The 22,561-nt window shown below is 39.0% G+C and overlaps 1 protein-coding gene across 2 annotated transcripts in view; it reads left to right on the top strand.

Annotated features, from left to right (window-relative positions):
• PITPNB (phosphatidylinositol transfer protein beta) overlaps positions 1 to 22,047 on the top strand; it is a 67,636-nt gene extending 45,589 nt beyond the window's left edge. Inside the window, exons 9-11 of one of the 2 annotated variants that reach the window (XM_003820177.5) lie at positions 13,467 to 13,577; positions 15,201 to 15,323; positions 20,054 to 22,047. In XM_003820177.5, coding sequence (XP_003820225.1) covers positions 13,467 to 13,577; positions 15,201 to 15,323; positions 20,054 to 20,104 — 285 coding nt within the window. In that variant the 3' untranslated portion in view covers positions 20,105 to 22,047. Of the gene's footprint in view, positions 1 to 13,466; positions 13,578 to 15,200; positions 15,324 to 18,770; positions 18,857 to 20,053 lie in introns of those variants that run through there. The other variant, XM_055105901.2, reaches the window with a different exon arrangement.
• Positions 22,048 to 22,561: the final 514 nt, after the last annotated feature.

The raw sequence follows: 22,561 nt of genomic DNA, 5'->3' as shown, positions 1-22,561 counted from the left end.
TTTCTGACAGGCAGAGTCTTGGCAACAGAACACTTGACAGGTCCTGAGTCTTGAAGAGCTGGTGACGTTTAAGTGAAAAATAGAAATGGCACAAAAATAGTTTTATTTGCGATAAGGACTTACAGCCAGTTGCAGTTGGCCAGCAAATCTGTGCTGCATTAACAAACAGAACAGAGCCAGACTGTCACTTTCAGCATAATGCTGCTCCAATAACTCTTAAAAGAGACAAGTGATTTAGTCTTTGGGGATTGTAATGTTCTCTTTTGAGACCTGAAGCAGTATAAAAATCCATTTTAAATGAAGGTTTATAGTTTAACTTTAGTCTTATTAAAAACTGAACAAGCTCCCTTCACCCAAGCTCATATTCCTGGACTTTTAATAGTTATATTTTTGGAAAGCAGGACACGAGCGAGCAATTTTTGTGGCAAGCAGTTTTTGTTTTTGTTTTGTTTTTGAGACAGAGTTTCACTCTTGTTGCCCAGGCTGGGGTGCAGTGGCGCAATCTGGGCTCACTGCAGCCTCTGCCTCCTGGGTTGAAGTGATTGTCCTGCCTCAGCCTCCCGGGTAACTGGGATTACAGGCATGCGCCACCATGCCTGGCTAAGTTTGTATTTTTAGTGGAGACGGGGTTTCTCCATGTTGGTCAGGCTGGTCTGGAACTCCCGACCTCAGGTGATCCACCCGCCTTGGCCTCCCAAAGTGTTGGGATTACAGGCATGAGCCACTGCGCCCAGCCAGTAGTTGTTTTTAAATAAAGTGCACACCTTTACTTTATTCATGGAAGTAAGGTAATGTCAAGGTAATAATTTAAATTGCTATAGAAATATAATGCATTTTAAAGACATCTACTAAACTAAATGACAGATCCTTAAAGAAGTCTTAATGTGTTATTGGCAAGTTACTACAGCTAATTTGACAAGAGAAGAGCATAAACACTTAAACATGCCCAGAGCAGATTTTCCACTCCCAGGGTCTTACTTGGTAACCAGTCTGTCTGTGCTGAAGCCAGTTACAGGTCATCGATAAGTGATGTCTAGGTACTAGTTGCATGCAGATAGAGGATTACTGTTACAGCCCCACAGAGAACTCATTGAGTGGTTCTCCCTGGGTGTTAGACTGTTTTGTGGACTGTCTTGTGCATCAACTAAAAGGAAAAATGAATTTGACTTTGGTTTATAAGAAATGATTCATAACTATATTATTTTCACATTTGTTCTCTGGGTAGAGTTTAGTTCAAAATTCTCCCAGTTTTAATACTTAGCATGTTAGGCCAATCTTGCATTATTATAAAGAACCTGAGATTGGGTAATATATAAAGAGGCTTGGGCCAGGCACAGTGGCTCACGCCTGTAATCCCAGTACTTTGGGAGGCTGAGGTGGGTGGATCACTTGAGGTCAGGAGTTCAATACCAGCCTGGGCAACATGTTGAAACCCCATCTCTACTAAAAATCCAAAAATTAGCTGGGCGCGGTGGTGCTTGCGTGTAATCCCAGCTACTCAGGAGGCTGAGGCAGGAGAATCACTTGAACCCGGGAGGTAGAGGTTGCAGTGAGCTAAGATTGCACCATTGCACTCCAACCTGGGCGACAGAGCGAGACTCCGTCCCAAAAAAAAAACAAACAGGTTTAATTGGCTCACGGTTCTGCACACTGTATAGGAAGCATAGTGCTGGTATCTGCTTTTGGGGAGGCTTCAGAAAGCTTACAGTCATGGTAGGCAAAGGAGAAGCAGGCGTCTCACATGGTGGAAGTGGGGCAGGGAAGTGTGCCATGCACTTTTATACAGCCAGATCTCGTGTGAACTCAGAGTGAGAGCTCACTTATCACCAAGGGGATGGCCCAAGCCATTCATGAAGGATCTGCACTCATGATCCAAACACCTGTTAGAGGCTTTACCTCTAACATTAGGGATTGCATTTCAACATTGGGGATTACATTTCAGCATGAGATTTGAGCAGGGACAAATTCCCAATCTATATTACCCAGAAAGTGATATGTACCACTTACAAATTAACAAATTCAGCCTGCTTGATGTAAATTTGCTTTAATGGATTTAGTGTCCCCAGCCTTTTCCAGATTTCTAGCTTCAGACTTTAGAACTCAATCTTAGTTGGAGGAGAAGCCCTTTGAGATTTCACACTGGTCTTCTAAACAAGGATACCATGCCAGAGAGCAGCCCAGATGGTGGCTACCTCCACTGGTGCTGTAACTTCTAAAAAAGTACATCTTGTTCCAGTGAGTAGTAGCTCTAGCTGACAATACTTTTACAGGGAGTAAAGGGGCATGAGGTTGAGACCCAGAGGTGAATTAAATATTGTATTTTCTTGAAATTATTAGCTTTTCAAGTATAAACATTAAAAGACAATGCTACATTATGTGGTGGGCTTTATGTTTGGGCTCAGATCCTTCCTATAGGAACTCCTGATTTTATAACAGGCAGCAAAAGTAGTTTGATACTATGACTTGTACTGATTTCTAACTTTTTAGGAACTTGGAATATATACCATGTCTGGCCTGATTTGTAACTGATATTGCTTTGTCTTTTATTATTGACTAATGATTGAAATTCTAGAATAGGTTTAGTTCTTAGAAATAATGTGAATTTTGTATTTCTGCAGATTGCAGAACTGCAGTTTTTTTCCATTTTCCCCCCTGTGTTAAACAGTAACTTATTAGGCTGGGAGGGTGCTGGTTGTTTCTGCCCATTTGCCTGTTGATTGTTCATTTTATCCAGATGATGGTGTATCCAGCTACTCTTATAAATTGAGCTACTGCCTGACTGAATTTCTGTGAATTACTGTGATCTCAGAAATAACTAGTGCAGTCAAGAATAACTGATAATAATTAAGCCATCCACTTGCTGCTGTGGAGGGAAATAAAGCGTAAGAAGATAGCTGATAATATGGCATACAGGAAAATAGGAACCTTTGGACTTGATCTTACCAGTGTCTTCTGTAAACATGTTCAGCAGGCCCTCTTTGCCAATTACTGTCCTGGTGGAGGCACTGAGGGTAGCACTGGGGAACGATAATAGTTGGAAATTTTTATACTTCTGAAATGCAAGGAAGAAATAGGGAACAAACATGATAATTATGGCTGAAAGGAAGAAGAAATTTTATTGTGGACCCACTTAACCAGGGTAGTGTTGAAGAATGTTCTTATAGAAGAGCTGCCTGGTAGTTCCACAGTCTCTCTCTCAAAAGGCCTCTGTGAACCATCCCACACATACCCTTCAGCAGAAACCTGCCTTACCAGTACAGATTCCAAAGTCTATTCAAAGCTAAATGCAAATCCTATGATTTCTTTGAAACTTTTCCTTACTTGTCTGATGGTGGTATTTTCCCTCTGAATTATTGCAGTATTTACTTCCTGTCTGCACAAGACTGACTAGGGGTAAAGAAACTTTTCCTTGGTACCAGGTACTATATAAGGTTACATTTAATCTTTACAACCTTCCTGTGGTGTAAGTTCAGCTGCTTTATTTTATATAGTTGAGAAACTTGGGCAGAGAAACACATGTAATAGTTGTAGGAGAAACAGCAGAATGTCTGCCATTTCTGGAACACCTGATTCGGTGGTAGTTACAGCAGTGCGTAAGGTATGGAGATGTAGCAGATTTTAACTCTTAATCCAGTGACTCCTAGATCACCGTTCTGTACCTTTTATGCTCTGTTGCATCATTGGCAATTGTGTGATGCCCTATTCATGGTATTTGCCAGAATTTGATAATTTCTGTTACACTAGTGGTACGTTTTCAATGGTCAGGGAATCTGTAAGTGTCGGAGGCACTAAGGGAGATCCATTAAAAAGCCATTGGGAATCTACACAAGTTATAACTTAACCCTCACTCTGAGCCTTGATTTCCACATCTCCAAAATGGAAATGATTTTAGTAACTACCTCAGAAGGTAGTTGTAAAGACTGAGTGAAATAATGTTAAGTTCCCAGCACAGAAGAAGTGCACAATCAATGTTAACCGTTATTGTTATCATGCTTTTGTCTTTCGTCTCTTGGGGTTGCTGAGATCTATAAATGTGCCCCTGTATTTATGATGCGTAATTCTTATCTGTCTAGTATTCAGAGAGTTCCCCTCATTCTAGAATGTGTTCCCCTCATTCTGGTATCTAGGGATTGTTAAACACATCCGGGTTAACGTGTCTTTACCCCTCGTGGTTATATATGTTTAATGAGTGATTTTATTTGGTCATGCATAAAGCAGAGAGTCACACAGTTTAGAGAGGATTCACTAGCAGGGGATGATGAGGTTGCTAAGGAATATATTTTCATATTTTCCACATTTGTTAAGAGTACAGACAATTTTTTTAGCCTATGATGTGATACATATCTTTTATTTTTAAAAAACTACAAACCCAGAGATGCAGGCCTCAGTTGTATATTTATTTTCCCTCTGAAGAAAGAATTTTTAAAATCTGAGTGCATAAATTATATTTTTGTTACTTAGGGTTCGGCACTTGATGAAGTGACTGTGTGCATAGTAATAGGAAAGCGATTTATAACCTGATTAAGATTTTTGCTTCAAGGCAGAATTGTGCATTTCTGATGGATGTAAATGTCTTGTTTCTCTATAGCACTGTGTGCACATGTGTTTGTGTGTGTGTGTGTGTGTGTGTGTGTGTGTACCTGTTTCCATTTGTTTTTAGCTTTTCAGTTTCCCTTCCTGATTTGGGTGAGGAATTGTTATTTTAACAGATTGAAACACTACCTTTGAAGATTATGGTTTCATTTTTATCCCATGGCAAGGCCTCATTTCTTCCTTCATTTAAGCCAGACACCTCTTGAAGATTTAAGCTTCTGTGTCTACAAATACATGATAGTTAATAATTAGGCCTCTAAAGGTCTTTGTAAGAGGCTTTGTCAAAGCGTCTCTTCCTTATAGGGCTTGATGTGTCTCGGAAGTCTCAGCCAGAGCTCTGAACTTTGGAATATATAAGGGGATCAGGTCAAATAAATAAGTTGATCCAGAAATTATGGTGGTTTTTAAATTATCTTTATGTACATGTTCTTTCTCATCATAAAGGCATGCCCCATTTGTCTTCTGTGTTAACTCTAGCCTGAGCAAATGCTCCAGCAGTCCGAGCTTGGCCTTTCAGGTTTTCATACTGTTTAGCTGCGCAGTCAGCTTTAGACTCATTCTAGAACAGCCGTAGAGGCCATTCTGGATCCTTCATGCCCGTGGAGGGAAACCATATTTCTGCATTATAGAGATGTTAATTTGTTTACTGCCATGCTACCAAGATTTCTTTCTTTGTCTACCCCATGTCTGTGAAAAGATGTTGGTACCCTTGGTGTCAGTGACCTAAGATAAGGAAACTGCAAAATTTTTTTGGCCAGGGATAGGAGGAGTAGAAGTGAGTGATGAGGGAGAAGTTGAAATTCAGGTGTGGAAATCTCTTTTGAGATAGAGAGTGGCAGGAAAGCCACCCAGAGACTCAAGTGGCTTATGAGCAGTGTTTTTTACTTGTTAGCCGCCCTAGTAGAAACACTGGGAGGTGCTCTCTTGTTTCTTAGCCTCGACTTGTCTGTGAGGTCCAGGGAGGATACGAAGCATTTGAAAACATGTTCCCTCCCTGTAATCTCACATTTGAAACCCCATAGTGGGTGGCATAAAGAGGCTTAGTAATTAGTTTCTGGTTAGACCACATTTTGGATTATGTATAATAAAGCAGACCTTCAAGCATGGCTGATTTTTTTTTTAATATCTAGTTTGATGACTACATTTTTTATTTGATTTTTAAAATAAATATATAGCACATAGTATGTACTAATTATATTAACTCCTACAGAAGATACCAAAAAAAAGCTGTTCCATGTCTTTAAGAAGCTAAGTGCCCAAAGAGTGAAACTGATTAATTCTAACCTTATCTTGGCTATGGAATGTCTCTGTTCTCAGACAGAGTTGAAGGATTCAGGCACAGACGAATGAATGTCTTATTCAGGTTCAAGAAGTGATTTGGCAGTGTGAGCTTCTTGCAGATTCTTCCAGACACTTCCAGAAACAAAGTTTTCTTCATGAGTTTCATTTGAAGGTGAACTTGGGGTTTTACTTGAAAATAGTGTCACTCCTGGAGTAATCACACACAAGCATGAAGCATTTAACATAGTCCTCTTTAGTAAAATGGGTGTGAGCCACACAAAAAATTAAGTTTGGAGGAACATGGAAAATGTGACTGATTATCCTCTCACAGGCAGTAAGCTTTCCTGTCTGGATCTTATTTCGCCTTTTTGTGAAATTAGATTAACCTACAATTAGTTCAGTCTTTTTAAACTCACATTTAATCTCACGTTTACTTCTTCCATTTAATATTTTCCATTTACCCCACCAGATGGGACTCCCCCACCTTTGAATGCCACTAGAGTCTTGCCGATGACCTTCTCATGGCTCCCAGTGTGTCTTGGGTCAGGGTGGTGGTTTATGTATTCCCCCTGTCTTCCTTCCCCCCACCTCCTCCATCTCCTGTTGTTCACACTGAATTTTAAACGATAGGCTTTGTGTCTGACTTACCTTGATATGGGTCAGTGCCAAGCAGGGAGGTTTGCTCATAGTAGGGGCTTGTAAGTATATGCTAGATTCAAGTTAACTACCTTAAACCAAATAAAAATCAAATATTGGACTTCCCATGTATTTACAGAAATATAATGTCCAATTTAGGTCTGTCCAAATGGCTATAAAATAAATGGTTACCTAAATAAAGTTTAGGTTACCTAAATAGAGAGAATAGCTGAGTTGGGGAATGGGGTTCTGCTTGAAATTTCAGTACATAGACGTCACATATATTTCGTAATCTTGTGTTGATATTTACTGATGCACACACACTGGCAGCATTCCCAGCAGTGCATTTATTTTTAACTTTCTTGGTGAAATCTGGGTTGGAAACTTAACATCACAGAATCAGCAGCTGAAATTAAGCATTCACATTGCCTAAAATTGAAAAATGAAAATATGAAGACAGTTATGAGCCTTATAGAAACTGCTGTGTCTTTGCAAAGCGTTAACTCTGGTTCAGTGTAGCACATACCTATTCCATCTTCATCCCAACACAGTTTTAAATAGGAAAAAGTATGTGTAAACTTGACAAGTCTCATGAAACTGAAGGGACTGTATTTTTAGAAAATACATTTCCAGAATGCCTTTGGATTCTTTTTAAAAAATGTTAAATCTCTTTTACGTTTGTTTATATTTGTTTGTCACAGATTCGAGAAACTAGTTCTTGTGGATAACATGTACTGATTGCTCACTCCTCCAGTTAAACACACTGTGTTTTGTTTAGTTACATTGTGTGCCTCTAGTATACATTACTCCCCCTAAGACCTCATCCACATACCTTAGAGTAACCTAATATGTGTTGTTAAATTAAAAACATGACTCAGGCTTGGGAGTTTCATTTACAGTTAGAAACATGAAATGTAAGGAATTCAGTGAATATACAAACTATTTAAATACAATTTTGGAAACATTTCACAACTAGTGCTTACTCTATTACAGATGAAATTTAAATTACGTAGCAATGAGTCATAATTTGAGGTTCTTGTTAGCCCATGACGTTCATCTTGTAGAACTTTTGATTGTTCTCTTTGTAATCAACCATTCTTTACCTTTTTAAGTTGTCCTTTTAAATTTTCATGCTTTATGTAAAACTCAATTTATTAGCAAAATCATTTTATTTACTCTCAGATTAGCAAAGAGTTAACTGTTTTGCCTTAGAGGAGGAAAATGTTAGGTTTGGGCTGGATTGGAGTTATGTGTCAAAGATCTTAATTCAGATTTTGGTTTTATTTGCTTTGGGGTTGTTTTTTAGCCAATGAAGAAGAAAGAATCAGAAAACATTTTTTTAAAACTTTTATTTTAGGTTTGGGGGTACATGTGAACGTTTGTTATGTAGGTAAACACATGTCACGGGGATTTGTTGTACATAGTATTTCTCGCCGCCCGCCCCCTCCCCGCCCATACCCAATAGTTATCTTTTTTGTTCCTCTCCCTCCTTTCACCCTCCGCGCAACATTTGTATTTTTTTAAAGCCAGAGAGGAAGCTTTGCCTTGCCACAGGCTGTGAACCTCTTGAGAGCTAGGCAGAGACGCTGGAACTTCTTTGGGTCCTGTGGATTCTAGAACATTGCTCTGAGAGTAGGGTCCCAAATATTTGCCCCATTGAGATTTTTCACATTTTAAAGGTTACACATTTCTTCACTAGCATGTTGCTAATAACCTAGAAGAGTTGATCATTTTATTTTGCATGTATACCTTGTGATTGCTTTCAAGAAAAATTAAATATGGGATGGACTAAAGTTACGTATTAAAGATCTTAATTCAGCTTTTAACTTGATTTTGTTTAGCTTTGTTTAGATTTAATTTATTAAACATCAGAAAAAAGAAGCCAAAAGCCAGATTGTTTATAGTGAAAGAAGAATGAAGACTTGAAATAGTACCCAGATAATTTAGGGTAAAGTTGGTCTTTGTCGGAAAATACTCTGCTGAGGGCAAAAAAACTTTTTTAGAGTCAATTTGTTTTTCAGTGTATTAGGTTTTTTTAAATTTTTAAATGATAACTTTGAAAATAATTGTACACAAAAGAAAAAAATTAGTTGTAGTCTCATTTGATTACTATTATTTGGTATATTTTCTGATTCCTGTAGTTTATTTTGTTAGGAATGTTTGTACCATACATAGATACCTATTTATATTAATTCTCCTTTTTTTCTTCCCACATTGTTAACTGTTATTTGAATTTTTTCCTTTTTCTTTTTTTTTTTTTTTGAGAGTTTTTTTTTGAGTTTTGCTGTTGTTGCCCAGGCTGGAGTGCAATGGCACGAACTCAGCTCACTGCAACCTCTGCCTCCTGGGTGCAAACAATTTTCATGCCTCAGCCTCCCGAGTAACTGGGATTATAGGCACCCACCACCATGACCAGCTAATTTTTGTATTTTTAGTAGAGACGGGGTTTCACCATGTTGGCCAGGCTGATTTAGAACTCCTGACATCAGGTGATCCACCTGCCTCGGCCTCCCAAGGTACTGGGATTACAGGTGTGAACCACTGCACCGCTGGAAAAAAATGTTTTTTAATGGCTGTATGCATAATAGCCCATCGTATGGAAGGCCTATGAAGTATTTCACCTGTCTCCTGTAGTGGGTATTTCAGTTAATAATTAATAAGTCCAGATTTTTGCTGTTAACAGATAAATCTGTGGTATCATTTCTTTACTTGATTAATAGGATATGTTTCTAAAAGTGGAATTACCAGGTTACAGGGTACAGGGTAGGATATGAACAGCTTTTAAGACTTTTTATTACGTAGTGTCAGATTTCACTCCAGAGAGAAGATACCAAAAGGATTCTTTTAGGTTAATGTACGACATTCAGACATTTTCACTATTTTCTGTGCCATCATAAGTATGGAGACTTTCAAAGCCATATTCTTAACTTAATCAGTACTTTAAATAACTGTAGCTCACATTTAACAGATGACTCCCACAAATCATTTTGAGAATTGTATGAGAACTTTTAGATATCATGTATACATTAATAATAATAATGACTGAAAAAATGTATATAGCTTGTGTGTTCTCAACTTTCTTCTGGTAATGTTTATGTTTTTAGGCAGCAGGCTGTTTAGTTGTTTGTTTTTTAGTTGGGTACGTGTTCTTCTCTGAAGGGTTTTTAAAAAAATAATTACTTGTAAATTGGATGGAAAACAAAAATCAGATTGGGACTGAATATACATTTTAGATCTGAAAAGCTATCTTAGGGAACTGGTTCCTTTTTGTCCCGTGGCTTATAGTTTCTAAAATGAATTTTATAGAACAATGTCACTTTATGAATTACCAGTATTAATTGATTTGAGCTGCTTGCCAGAGTCACTAGAAAGAATGTGAGAAATAAACTTGGTTGATTGTTGAAGTCACGTATGTGTACTCTGTTCTTGGAGCTCAAGTTTAGTGTAGGCATATTTGTATTACATTTAGCTTACTCCTTTAATTAGAACCATGCTTCATCCCACTGTTTTTATAAAATTGCTGGAGAATTCTGAAGCATCAGTGTTCTAGGTACACCCAAGATTTTCATTTAGTACAAAGTGTCCAATGATTTGAAGTTGTGAAAGAAAGCTTTCAGGAGCTCATAATTAATAGGATCTTCTAATGTTCAATCTGGAAAGTATCTTAGAGTTCATCAGCAGTTTGGTGGGGTACTCAGTCATAGAGGAAATTCACTATGGGTGGGTGACAGGCAGGGGAATATTTTCTGAAGCCCAGGCATATTACAGAATAAAACACAAAATTGTAGGAAGTTTTAGGACAAGTCATTGGATGTCAAGGATATGTAATGTTTACCACCTACAGCCCTAGACCAATCCTGGCCCTCAAGGACCTTAGTTCGCTCACCCCTGCTTTTAGTTTTTCCTCAGTGGAGAATGAAAAGTCCTGATAGAGTCTAGTTTTCCTGTTACAGAGGGAGAAATGAGGCCCAGAGAGAGGTTAAGGATCCTGACCTTTGTTAAACAGGAAGTTTAACAAAGTAGCACTCCTAGTCTAGTGCTACTGTTTGGCAGCTATATCTCACAATTAAGTGCCATATTCTACATATACCCAAGTTGTATTGCATATGAGGATTTTCAGTGACATTCATTGGATTAGGAAGTACTTCAGCATTGGCTCATTGTTTATTGATCAAATGATCTGTGAAAGACCAACTTTATTGTCATTTCAATAAAGCTGGGCGCTTAGAAGCTAACTGTGTCTTATGGAAGGCTTGTTGACTGCTTCTGCATCCAGGAGCCCAGCTTAAGTGCCAGGGGCCTGCAGAGCAAGGGGAGTAGTATGTAAATATTTGATTTTAGCCCAAGCCAGCATCCACAACAGGAGGATGTTTCCGGGGTGAGAATATTGACACCAAGGGCAACATTATTTACATAATTATCCTCTTCTCTATTAGCTACATTTATGTCCCCTGACAGCACCTAGCACAGAGTAAAGGGTAAATGGTGCCCACTTAATACCTGCTGAATTATATTACTAAAATATGGGTTTGTATGTGTGTATACATATACACATACACATACATCCTGAATTTTCACATTGGTACTCTGTTTTAGGGGGGAAACGTCATGGAAAAATAGAGCTAAGCTAGCCAAGATATTTTGTTAACAGAGCTCACCTGCAAGAGGACAGTTTACTATAATATTTTTATTTAACTGCTTACTGGTGTTACCTCGTTGATGTAGCCCATGTATCAGGTTATTCTTCAGAAGATGAAATGTTACTACAGAACAAATATCTTGAGAAAAGTTGATCAATCATGTAGGACTCTATAGAACATTCAGTCGCATTAATAATACCAAGATAATAATTTTTCGTATAGTATATCCCTAGAATTAACTTAAAACTGGGCCATGGTAGATAATGGGGAAAAATGTAGTCTGATGCTTCAGTCATATAAAGGAAAAATAATCTTGAGGTTTAGAATAAGACCTAGAAATTAATCATTTTTTGAATGTATGTGGCCGATTTGAGAATCTTTGCTCACACGCAGCTTTTTGAAAGTGGGATAAGTTGAAGCTGGTAAGTTGAAGCTGACAAGCAGTGGTGGCAGCACCCAGTGGGACTGATCACTGGATCAGTGGTGAAGTCTGGGCACCACCGTGTGAAGACAGGGACAGCGGTGAAGAGGGAAGAGCCCGTGGGAGAGGCAGCTTTGGCCTTTGACTCAGTGATTTAGTTTTTATAAAAGGGGTCCCCGTCGTGTTGCAGTGACTTTCTTCTCTTATGAGGCAATTTGTTCAAATCTGTCTTGCAGATTCAAAAGTGGTCAATACAACGTTTATTAAAGAACAAGGGAAAGAGAGAACTAATGTGTATTAAGCCCTTCAGTCTCACCTACTAAGCACCTACTACACTGCCTTACTCAGTCCGCACAACCTCACAACAGTCCTAAGATGATGTCCCTTTTTTTTCTTTTAATCATCTTGTGAGCACACCAACACTGGGGCTTCAAGTTTACACAATGGCTCTTTTCCCCAGACCATACTTACAGTCTGCCTCTGCTGTCTGTGGTGCTTTGATATGTGCCTTCTGCAGTAGACCGAGCCCCTGAGGACAGGACCATGCCTGTGTTTGCTCACTGCTGTGAACCTGTTCCAGGCTTTTCTGGGTCAGCTCAGAAGTATCTTGGTCTTCTGCACACATCACCTTGGAAGTGGACCTGTATATTTAAGTCACTGATGTATGCTGCAAGCTCCTGGTTCACACCCACTCACTCCTTCCTGAAAATAAACATGCTAGTATATTGAACTCACTAAGTAAGGCAAAGCCTTAGTAAGACTCACAGAAATCATCAATAATAACATAGGTTGCAGTGCCCCACCTCCCACCCCAGTTTATTTATGTCTTTATTATTATTATTTTTTGAGATGGAGTCTTGCCCTGTAGCCCAGGCTGGAGGGCAATGATGTGACCTCAGCTCACTGCAACCTCTGCCTCCCTAGTAGCTGGGATTACAGGCTCCCACCACCACCCCCAGCAAATTTTTGTATTTTTTAGTAGAGATGGGATTTTACCATGTTGGCCAGGCTGGTCTCAAACTCCTGACCTCAAGTGATCTGCCCACCTCGGCCTCCCAAAGTGCTGGGATTACAGGTGTGAGCCACTGTGCCCAGCCTTTTTTTTTTTTTTCCAGAAATGGGGTCTTGCTATCTTACCCAGGCTGGTCTCCAACTCCTGGCCTCAGGTGATCCTCCCACCTCAGCCTCCCAAAGCTCTGGGATTACAGGCATGAGCCAGCGTACCCAGCATCTCTTGGCTCTTTAAAAAAATAGTTTATTTTCCCTTGTTTACCAGAACAAGTCTTGATTTGATTCCTGATTACACTATTTAAACTGTGAGGTGTAGTCATTTGTGGGAATTGAAGTCTGTATGTATAGGATTTACCTCCAAATATTTGGTAATTACAGATTATTTTTGCTGTTGCATCACTTTTCATATCTCCCTTCTATTGAAAATACCTCAGTTAATAAACAGTGCAGCTCCACTTGCCAATATCTGAAGATACAGAAGAAGGCTGAACTTCTTGTCATTTTTTATTGTGCCTCACCACATCCACAGTGGGAGTGCGGTAATGGTGTTATGAGAACCCTTATGTATTAAAGACTCACTATTGGTTTGATGTGAATAGAATTTGGTATTTAATATGAAATCTGAATAGTGTTATTTGAGGCAGAGCAACATACCTATTAAACTTTAGAGCTAGGAAGTAACTTGGTCTGTGGAAGGAGGGTTTACAGCAGGGGAATACTGCGGCTTTTGCTAAAATGATTTCAAATTTTCAAATATCTGAATTAAACACATGAGATTGTAATTTTCTTCATGTATGTCTATGATGTCGTTATACAACAGTCAATTTTAATGAAAACATAAATATTTAAGTCATAATTTCTCCTTTTCAATTTTTCTCATCTAGAAGGAGCTGGCAAACAGCCCTGACTGTCCCCAGATGTGTGCCTATAAGCTGGTGACCATCAAATTCAAGTGGTGGGGACTGCAAAGCAAAGTAGAAAACTTCATTCAAAAGGTAAAATCTGCTCAAAATGTGGTGACTTAGATTTAGGATGAGATCGGAGCTAGCTATTAATGGGATATCTTCTCTGTTGTTACTTTTTTTCCTCCTTTATGATATGAAAATTATTGTCCCTACATAATTCATTTCAGCCCTTCTTTATACCTCAAAGCAGCAAAGACAGATGGCAGCAGAGGTTTTAAGGGACTTTCTTTGGAGACAAGCACAGCAGCTTTTTGTTCAAAGTGCTTACCTTATGGTTTGCCCAGCGCTTCTGTAGAGAACCCTTTCCCCATACAGCACGTCCCCAAGAGGACCTGGTGTTCTGATCCTGACTGGAGGGAGAGAGCGGGCCCAGCCTGCTGAAGGACTCCCCTGCCGCATCTCAGCTGGACCCTTCCCCCTACCCTCCATATCTCTCAGAATATGTATGTGTGCCTTGTGCTGTCACAGGGGATGTCTTCTTTAGAGGTCTTTACTGAAAAATGGGCACACTGTGAACTAAGGTACACAATCTGAGGATCCAGATTCTACTTGTTTCTTTTTTATGTCTTCTTTATTAAAGTGAAAGTAACATGGGCAGTTAGATGTAGGAGGAGGAGAGAATTGGAATTTTATAAATGCACACGGTTGTTACTACCTAGGAATGTTGAAACATTTCCTTGGTGTTTACTTTTCCTGTAGGGCGAATATTTATTCTGTTATTATTATAAAGAAGCCCTCATTATATCTCAGATCTCCACAATTAGTTATGTCTGTTTTCATCATAACTTTTCTATTTTTAAACTATAGCTGCTGTAGTATTTTATAAGACAAGGATCTCAAAGTGCTGGAAACTTTGATTATTCATGGGCCTGCTTACAGTCAGCATTCTGTAAATATTGGCATTCTTCCTTCCTCTCGGATCATAATCATAGATTAACAATCCAGTTCTGATAAATAGAAGTCACATATGTAATTGATAAAGTCCTTTCTATTCATGGAATAAGATTTTTAAGTTGAATATTGTCCAGAAGTACTTACTGTTCCATGCACTTTTCTGTCTTCTTGGGAAAGCTGAATAAAACTTAAATAATCCAGCAATTGAAACCACTAATTATATACATGGTTTTTAAATATATTTATAATAGTGGCAGCAACATGTTGTGTAGAAAAATTAAGGGAGAGTTTGTAATGATTCTTAATTTAATAAAAGAACCCAGGACTCTTTTCTTTCAATGCATTATTGTATTCCACCTCATAGTGAATGTTAAGAATGACAATATATAGTTTTATAGCAGAAGAAATCTAGTTGACCTTTGCTCATTGACATTTAGAAAAAGGTAAAAATAAATCAGGCCCAGCAGGAATGTGTTGGATTAGGTCATACACACCGCATTTTTTTAGTTTCTACTAGATCATGACACCTTTGCCTAGGAGATTATTTTTCATTTCACAGGGAAAGTGTTTTTTTTGTTTGTTTAATTTTGCTGGACACAATGATAATTAAATGGAATTATGATTTCCACAAATCTACAGAGTAGTCTTTTTGAACCAAATGTGTAAATTTCATGGCTTAATTGGAACATGTAAAGTTAATGTGTCATTAATCTTAGGTTTTTGTCATCTTATGCTACTTTTTTGTTGTTGTTTTAAAAGCAAGAAAAACGGATATTTACAAACTTCCATCGCCAGCTTTTTTGTTGGATTGACAAGTGGATCGATCTCACGATGGAAGACATTAGGAGAATGGAAGACGAGACTCAGAAAGAACTAGAAACAGTAAGACTGGCTGTTCTATGGCAATTCTCTAATTTTCCCTTTTCTAAAACTGTATACATGCTTGGTAAATACAGAGTTAGAATTAGGAAGAGTGTTGTTAAAAATCATTCCCTATTCTACTTATTCTCATCAAAATGGAGTTTCTTAGACACTGCTATTCCTTCACATATTCTGATCTCTCTTTTGTTGAGCATCTTGCGTGAAGATAGACTAGAGTTTTCTCAGTCTAGAATTGGTTACCTGTTAAATATCTAATGGTTCTGTATTCTTTCTTACACACTAGCTTTAGTTCTATAGGCTGGTTCCTGGTTCACAGTTGTTTTAGACACTTTGTCAGACTAAGTTGCTTTTGGCTCAGTTTGTATCACAGCAAGCTTACAAATGTTAACATGATAAGTCCTAGTTCGCTTTTTTTGTAGAAAAGGTAAGGCTAATGGTATTGTTACTAATTCTGGAAATGCCTCCTCTGCTTCCCCCAACTAGCAGTGATCCTTATTTCTTCCTAAGCTTTGGGCAGATTCAGGTGATCCTTGGGCAGGAGGTCAGCATGCCACAGTTCAGTGTTACAGCCCATCCCAGCTGCTCCCCACCACCAGTGGGCAGGGCCGGCAGCCAGTGGGCGTCTTCTCTCTCCTCGGGATGGATTCTTCCCTGGCTTCCTCTTGCATGTGTCTGGTTTTGTTTTTGCCCTGGGCCATGCTTGTCTTCAGTTGGCAGTAAGGCCCCATGGGTGAAACAAACCCAAGGAATGTCCAGGGCCTGCTAGTGGTTTCCATGTGGTCATCTCGAGTCCTGCCAGCAGGTCCAGTTTTGGAAGCCCTGCAGGTGTGAGCGTTTGACAGACGCCTGCGTGTGAGGCAGAAACTCCATTTAATCACAGGAGAATGGCAGCAAATCAGATTCTTTGGCACAAAAGGAAACTTATTTTTCTGGCACATAGCATCGTAAAGAATCTGTTTAAAATTGCTTACTTTTGGTGATTACAGCAGATCTGCTTCTAATTAGTTTTATATAAACCTTCTGAGAGGACTAGGACATATTTTCTTTATAAGGCAATAAAATATTTTAACCTTATCTTATACATAAAGTAAACTATAGGCAGACTCCAACTTATGAATGGATTTTGTTCCAAAAAATTTTAAGTTGATTGTTTGAAATTTGGAACATATTTTCCCATAGAGACAATGTTATAAATTAGGGTTTGGTTTCTAGACTAGCCAGCATAATATGCCTCTTTGACCCCAATTTCTCATACTAATATTAGGACTCTGAGTTCTGGATATAGGGAATAGGGTGATGAGATGGCAAGAGTGGAAGATACCCCCCTCATTCCTTATTTTTAGTCTAGCCACAGGCAAAACATTTAAATAGGCAAGAGCAGATGATGGGCACTTCCTACCTTTCTTTCTAGGCCTCTCTCCCACTTCTGTGTTCCCTTTTTCAAGAGTCAGGTGCCTTTCTCTGACTCTAACAAGCACCCCCCTGGCCCTCGCTACCCTATCCAGTTTTAGTCCCATTTGCCTTGTCTGGTTTCACTCCCTCCAAGTGCCCAAGACTTCAGGAATACCTGCCAGCTCTGCCTTTGGCTCTTCCAAGCAGCTGGTGGGTGTCCACTGAACATGAAACAGAAGCAGCAAGAGACACCCAAACACGCTAAACCCATGATGCAGCACTGGCATTTCCCACAAGGATTTACCAACAGCTCAAACCCTTGGGAGAGAGCCCTTCTCTCAGTTTTTAATTTTTATGCTAAAGAACTGTGTGTCACGTGGGGAAGAGTAGTTACCATTGACCAGGTGATAAGCCCTGTCTGGTTTGGACTCTAAACCCTATCTATCTCTGGACCCCTTGGACAGAACTTGACTGAGATTTCTTCCCCCAGGGAAGTGCTCTTGCTTCTCTAACAAGTCCTCAGCCTCACGATACCTGAACACAGAATGGTCCCAGCCTCAACACGCTGTGACCCTCCGCTGTGGAGCTGGTGACTCTTGCTCTCACCTATGGCAGTGGGCCTGCAGGTGCAGCTGCTGCTCCATGCAGATCAGTTATTTGTGAGTTGGGAATTGCACTCGAGAAGAAGGTGTAAGATAGACAAGTAAAAGCCCAATTCCTTAGTGTCACCATTCTTATACCCACATTGCTGAAACTGATTAACCCCCTCATAAAGCTGGTGGAAAATCTATCATTGGTTCAGAGTGAGGGTACATAGCAGTTGCTTTGTCAAATATCTCAAAAACATGTTAAGACAAATTTCACCATTAAGTGCTGCATCTTAACGTTGAATCCCATTTAAGTTATTTTGCTGTAGGTCATTGGGGAGTGCTTGATTCCACACACAGAATCAAGATGCTGCTGCTTTGAGTCCTAATGGTGGCTTTGTGAAAGCATCCTCAGAATCTGGGCAGCATCAAGCCTGCAGGCCAAGAATGCCTACCCAGAAAGCACCTGCCTCCTGAAGAGGCATCCCATTTTAGAGTCCTCTTCACACGCAGAAATTTCTTTTTCCTTGAGGTCCTGACCCCTGACACCTGATGATAGATTTTAATGACATTATAATGCTCTTAATTCACAAATATTTTAAGAATTGGATTTCTTTCAAATGGGTTTTGGCCCTGGAGAGAACTAGCATCTTGAGAGGTTAGGCACACGAGGAATGCCCCTGCCTATGATCTGCAGGGAACTGCCCTGGGGTTGAGGCTCAGCAGCTGAAGGAGGACTTTAGGTTAACATTTTACCTGTTTGTTCTTAACTGGCACCTCCGGTTCCGGGGTGGGGGCGAGGATGTGTTGAGTTTTAACGTATTTATTGCATTTGTTTGTTTTCTGTTCATTTCGTTTTTTGTTTTCTCATTGAGTGGTGTCGCTTGTCTGGAGGCTATTGTTATGAATGCCTGTCCTTTCTAATACATCTGTGTGCCCTTCATGGTTTGCCATACATTGTTTCTGTGCTTGCCTTTTCTCCCTTTCATTCTCCCTCCTTGCCTTTTCTCCCTTTCATTCTCCCTCCTTTCAGTAAACTTCCTTTAAAGGACTCCACTGAGAGACCCTGTTCTCAGAAGCAGCAAAGAGGTGTGGCCCACACCCTCATGGCTTGCTTGTCTGGCCTAGGGACTATGCAAATATGGACCAGACCCTTGGGGTATTTTCTCACATTATATTGGCAAACAATTTGTTTACCCATTGGCTGTTTTTGATAATTTTTTTATCAGTCTGCAGGCTTTTGTTTTTTACAGTTAAGGATAGATAAACCTTTTTTGTGCTAAGAAAAGCCTTTTGCAAGAATGTCTTCAAACCAAGGTTATTTGAGGGGCCACAGAACTTCATTCTTAATGTGGATATGGTTATGAACATCACTTCATAATCTCTTCTAGATCTTTTTTCTCCCCTTGCTTACTAACCCCTATTTAGAGTCTGATTTCAGCAGCTCACAATTTTATTTTACGTTTAGATGCGTAAGAGGGGTTCCGTTCGAGGCACGTCGGCTGCTGATGTCTAGATGAGTCCCCTGTAGGGTCAGAGACAATGTCAAACTGTGTAAGTGAAGACCTGGGTAAAAAGATGTTTCAAAACCTATACCTTTTTGGTGATGGGCAGTTAACTTGCTGAGCAGAAGCTCTAAGTGTTAAATGTGGTTTTATTTTTAGAATTTAAAAGATAAATATTTTAGAAATTAATAGTGAACACTTATTAATAGTCTTTAAAAATTTTACCTGTGGACCAGGTTGAATTTAGTAATCCTGGGTTAGTTTTTAGTATTATGGGTTAGAACCCAGCTGCCAGGTGCTGTTACTCATCATGTAGCACATTGTCCTGGAAGCTAGCTGATTTTTCAATACTGAGTTAATTGACCTGGTTCTTTGTAGAACCATTTGTGGTTAGTAAGGAAATATGCAAAATCACTTGAGATCAAATAAAGATCCTCTATCCCATACCATACGAGCCAACCTCAATAATTTATTTTGGCTGCAATATTTTCTGTGCACCAGAAAGTCTTCCTTGATATTTCATCTTCAGTTGTTACAGTTAGCTTTACTCTGCGTAAATGCCCTTTAGTTTTAATTTATGGTGTGAACCATTTCTGTGGTCTTATTTCTCTAACACATTATATGCCCATATAACAAATTTTCCCAGAGATGCAAAAAAAAAAAAAAATCAAAATCTACCTCACAAATTGAAACCAGTGTGAGTAAACAAAAATCAACAGTATGCTGTCATCATTTGTTTATACTGAACTATAATGTTTATTATAAAGAGAACGAGATGTAGCACTCCCCTCCCTCCACTGTGGTTCTTTGCTGCCCCACATGAGCTACCTGCTCTTAAATTTTTGAACATTGGGATGAATGAAATGTTCAGTTGTGAGAAAAGCTAGTTGTGCCAAATGAGAATGAAGTAACTCTTCCAAGATTCCCCCCAAACACTTTTAAATTCCATGTTCATTAAAAAAAAAAAAAATTTAAGTTATTGTTACTTTTGTTAAACTCTCCTAAGTTTTTGTGATTTATTTCTGCCTCGACTTTATTTTCCCCTCTGATGAGACAATATATTGTGGCATTAGTAGTAAGACCAAAATCTTTTTGAACAGATGAAAATTGTAAGATGCAGTAGTTGGGGTACATTTTCTGCCAAAAGTTTTGATGCATTTGGAGAGTGTGTGTGACGAGCTGCTGTCTAACATTTCCTGTCTCTGTATTTTAACACATTTTGCACTGTCTTTCACTTTTCTTACAGTTACGTAATCAAGGTCAAGTGAGGGGAACAAGCGCAGCCAGTGATGAGTGAAGAAGAATCTGACCAGTATCTTGCAGTGTTGACGTTTCCCAGATGTGTGCTTGTGATGATACACACACATGCACAGGTTCTCAACCACGTGTGTATATATGTATGTGTGCATATGTCTGTAGCTGTATATAAAGCGCATGTAGAGCTACAGATCCAGATACACACACTTGTGTATATATGTACATACAGACATACTGAAGGGATTAGTACAATTTCTCCAAAGTACTGTACCTATCTTCAGCAAGAATGCAAAAGAAAATATTTTCAATATATATACCTGGAACAGATTTTAATAATTATCAGAGTAATACCATTAATGGACAAATTGACTGCAATGTAATACTAGCTGGTATGTTTCATAAATGTCAAGCTGTGGACCAACATATATAGCCTTTGATTATTTTTCTCTTCTTTTAAGTCAGTCTGTTATAAATTTTTTTTTAGTCCCATAAGCAGTAGACTCCCACAGAAAATTTCTTCAAAATTTTTTGGTGTTCTAATGAATCTGGGATGTAAACTCTGAATGTATTTATAACTATTTATTTCTGGATGGTCATTATCTTGTAGCCAAATTTGACAATATAAAGTAAGGAGCAAAGTTACAGGCCAGTTTTTACTTGTTTGCCCTGAGGGAAAAATCCTTTTAAAAAAATTTCTGGTTTTTATTGGATTTTTGTATTTTAAATTTCAAATATTTTTCTACATCAAACCTAGCAAAAATGGAGATGACGGTTTCTGATTTATAATAAATACTAGACAATTTTCAGGCTCCTGTTAGACAAACACATTGATGAAGAAATTAGTCTTAATAGGATTGTAGGCTGTGTAGAAAAGTTGGAAATATAGCACTTCATGGAGTCTTGTTTTGAAGGTGACAGTTTTCTGTAACTACAGCTTGGAAACTATGCAAATGGTCTAGATTCCTCAGAGCTCACATGATAGGATATAGTTAGTGATGACATTTTGCTCTTCTTGTGGGAACACACACTTCAAGGAGGAGATGGTGACTTTGAGATAGGAACAGTTTAAGATGCAGTGTGAGTCTGGCCTGCGTGTGGTGAGGAGGCCCCGCCAAGAGACTGGTGGACATCCGACTGTGGGATGTGCTCTCAAGTAGGACGTCATCAGGACAGATTCTGAATAGGCATCATGAGAGTGCTGGTCAGAGACGGCTGCCACTTTATTTTATTTTATTTTATTTTTTATTTAAAGGAAGGAACAATAGCTAGTTAAGATTTTTATCAGCTTTCTCTGTCTGAATCCAGTTTTTCCTCTGTCAGTCCTGGAAGCTTGAATAGAATTCTATTGTTGAAGCCTTCAGGTCACAAACTGTCTTTTTTAACCTCCTGTCCCTCCTAAAACACGCCAACCCCTGCAGTCAAATCACATTAGTAATCTGATTTGCTGACAGTCCTGCCCTGCCTGCTCCTCGTTTTCCCACATGTCCTGCATCCCTCCCCCACTGGAGTGATTTCAGTGAATCAGACAAGGAAGGATGTGTAGGATCACTACTGCATTGCAATACCCTGTTATCCTCAGCAACAAAACCCACATTTCATACATCCTTTGTGTACTCAGGATAAAGACTGATGTTTACTCTCTGGGCACTGTTGTAAGATAGGTTTTGTCAGAGCATAATCATTGTCTGCAAAGTGTTTGGTGCGAGGAAGATTATTGCTAATTTTGTGAAATAAAGAGTCTAGCCCTCTCCTTTTAATGAACTTAACTCTCGCTGGCATCTGTAGTATCATTGGGAGCTTAGGCGCACATGGAAATGAGAGCCCGGCGCATGGATTTTAATGTTTTTCTAACAACTGTGGAGATTTGAGGGAATGTGTGGTGAATGTAAAATACCTAGTTTACTTGCCAGTCTCTTGTGTAAATTACAGTAAAACAAAGTAAATGAAATTTAAACAAAAAATAAATTTGATCACAAAATGCCACTTGTGTACTTGAGTGGTTGTTTCCCTGAGCCATGTCTGGTTTGAAACACCTCAGACCACTACTCTGTTTTTCATGAATTTGTAATTCGCAGCACTACCAGTCTGGGAAAATTATTTTGTTTTAATTGCAAATTCTTATTCTTGAAATGTACCTGTGCCATACTAAGTGGTTACGTTTGATTTCTTAAGTAATTTTCTGTCTTTAAAAGCTAAGCAGTAAACTAAAGGATTATATATTATTAGTCTCAGTGGTTTTCAGATTTATGTTTAAAGGGGAAAACAGGGAAAACCCATCGTATTTGTAAAGCACTTAGGATTTTGCCTTTTATTTCTGATTGTTTGAAGATTAGGGCTTTTTGGTGCGTGGTCACCTTTTACCTCTCCTTTTAGGATTTAGTCCTTTCCAGTCTGCTCTTTTTGTGCGTGTCACAACCATATTCTTGTGGTTCTGGCTCATATTGTAGAACTGCTGAACATAAGGAGAGGTAGCCAGCTGTATGGTTGGATTTAATAT

Source organism: Pan paniscus, chromosome 23 (assembly GCF_029289425.2).
Source record: "Pan paniscus chromosome 23, NHGRI_mPanPan1-v2.0_pri, whole genome shotgun sequence".
Taxonomy (NCBI): domain Eukaryota; kingdom Metazoa; phylum Chordata; class Mammalia; order Primates; family Hominidae; genus Pan; species Pan paniscus.
Note: the sequence above shows the minus strand (reverse complement) of the source record. Positions and strands in the feature narration are given on the sequence as shown.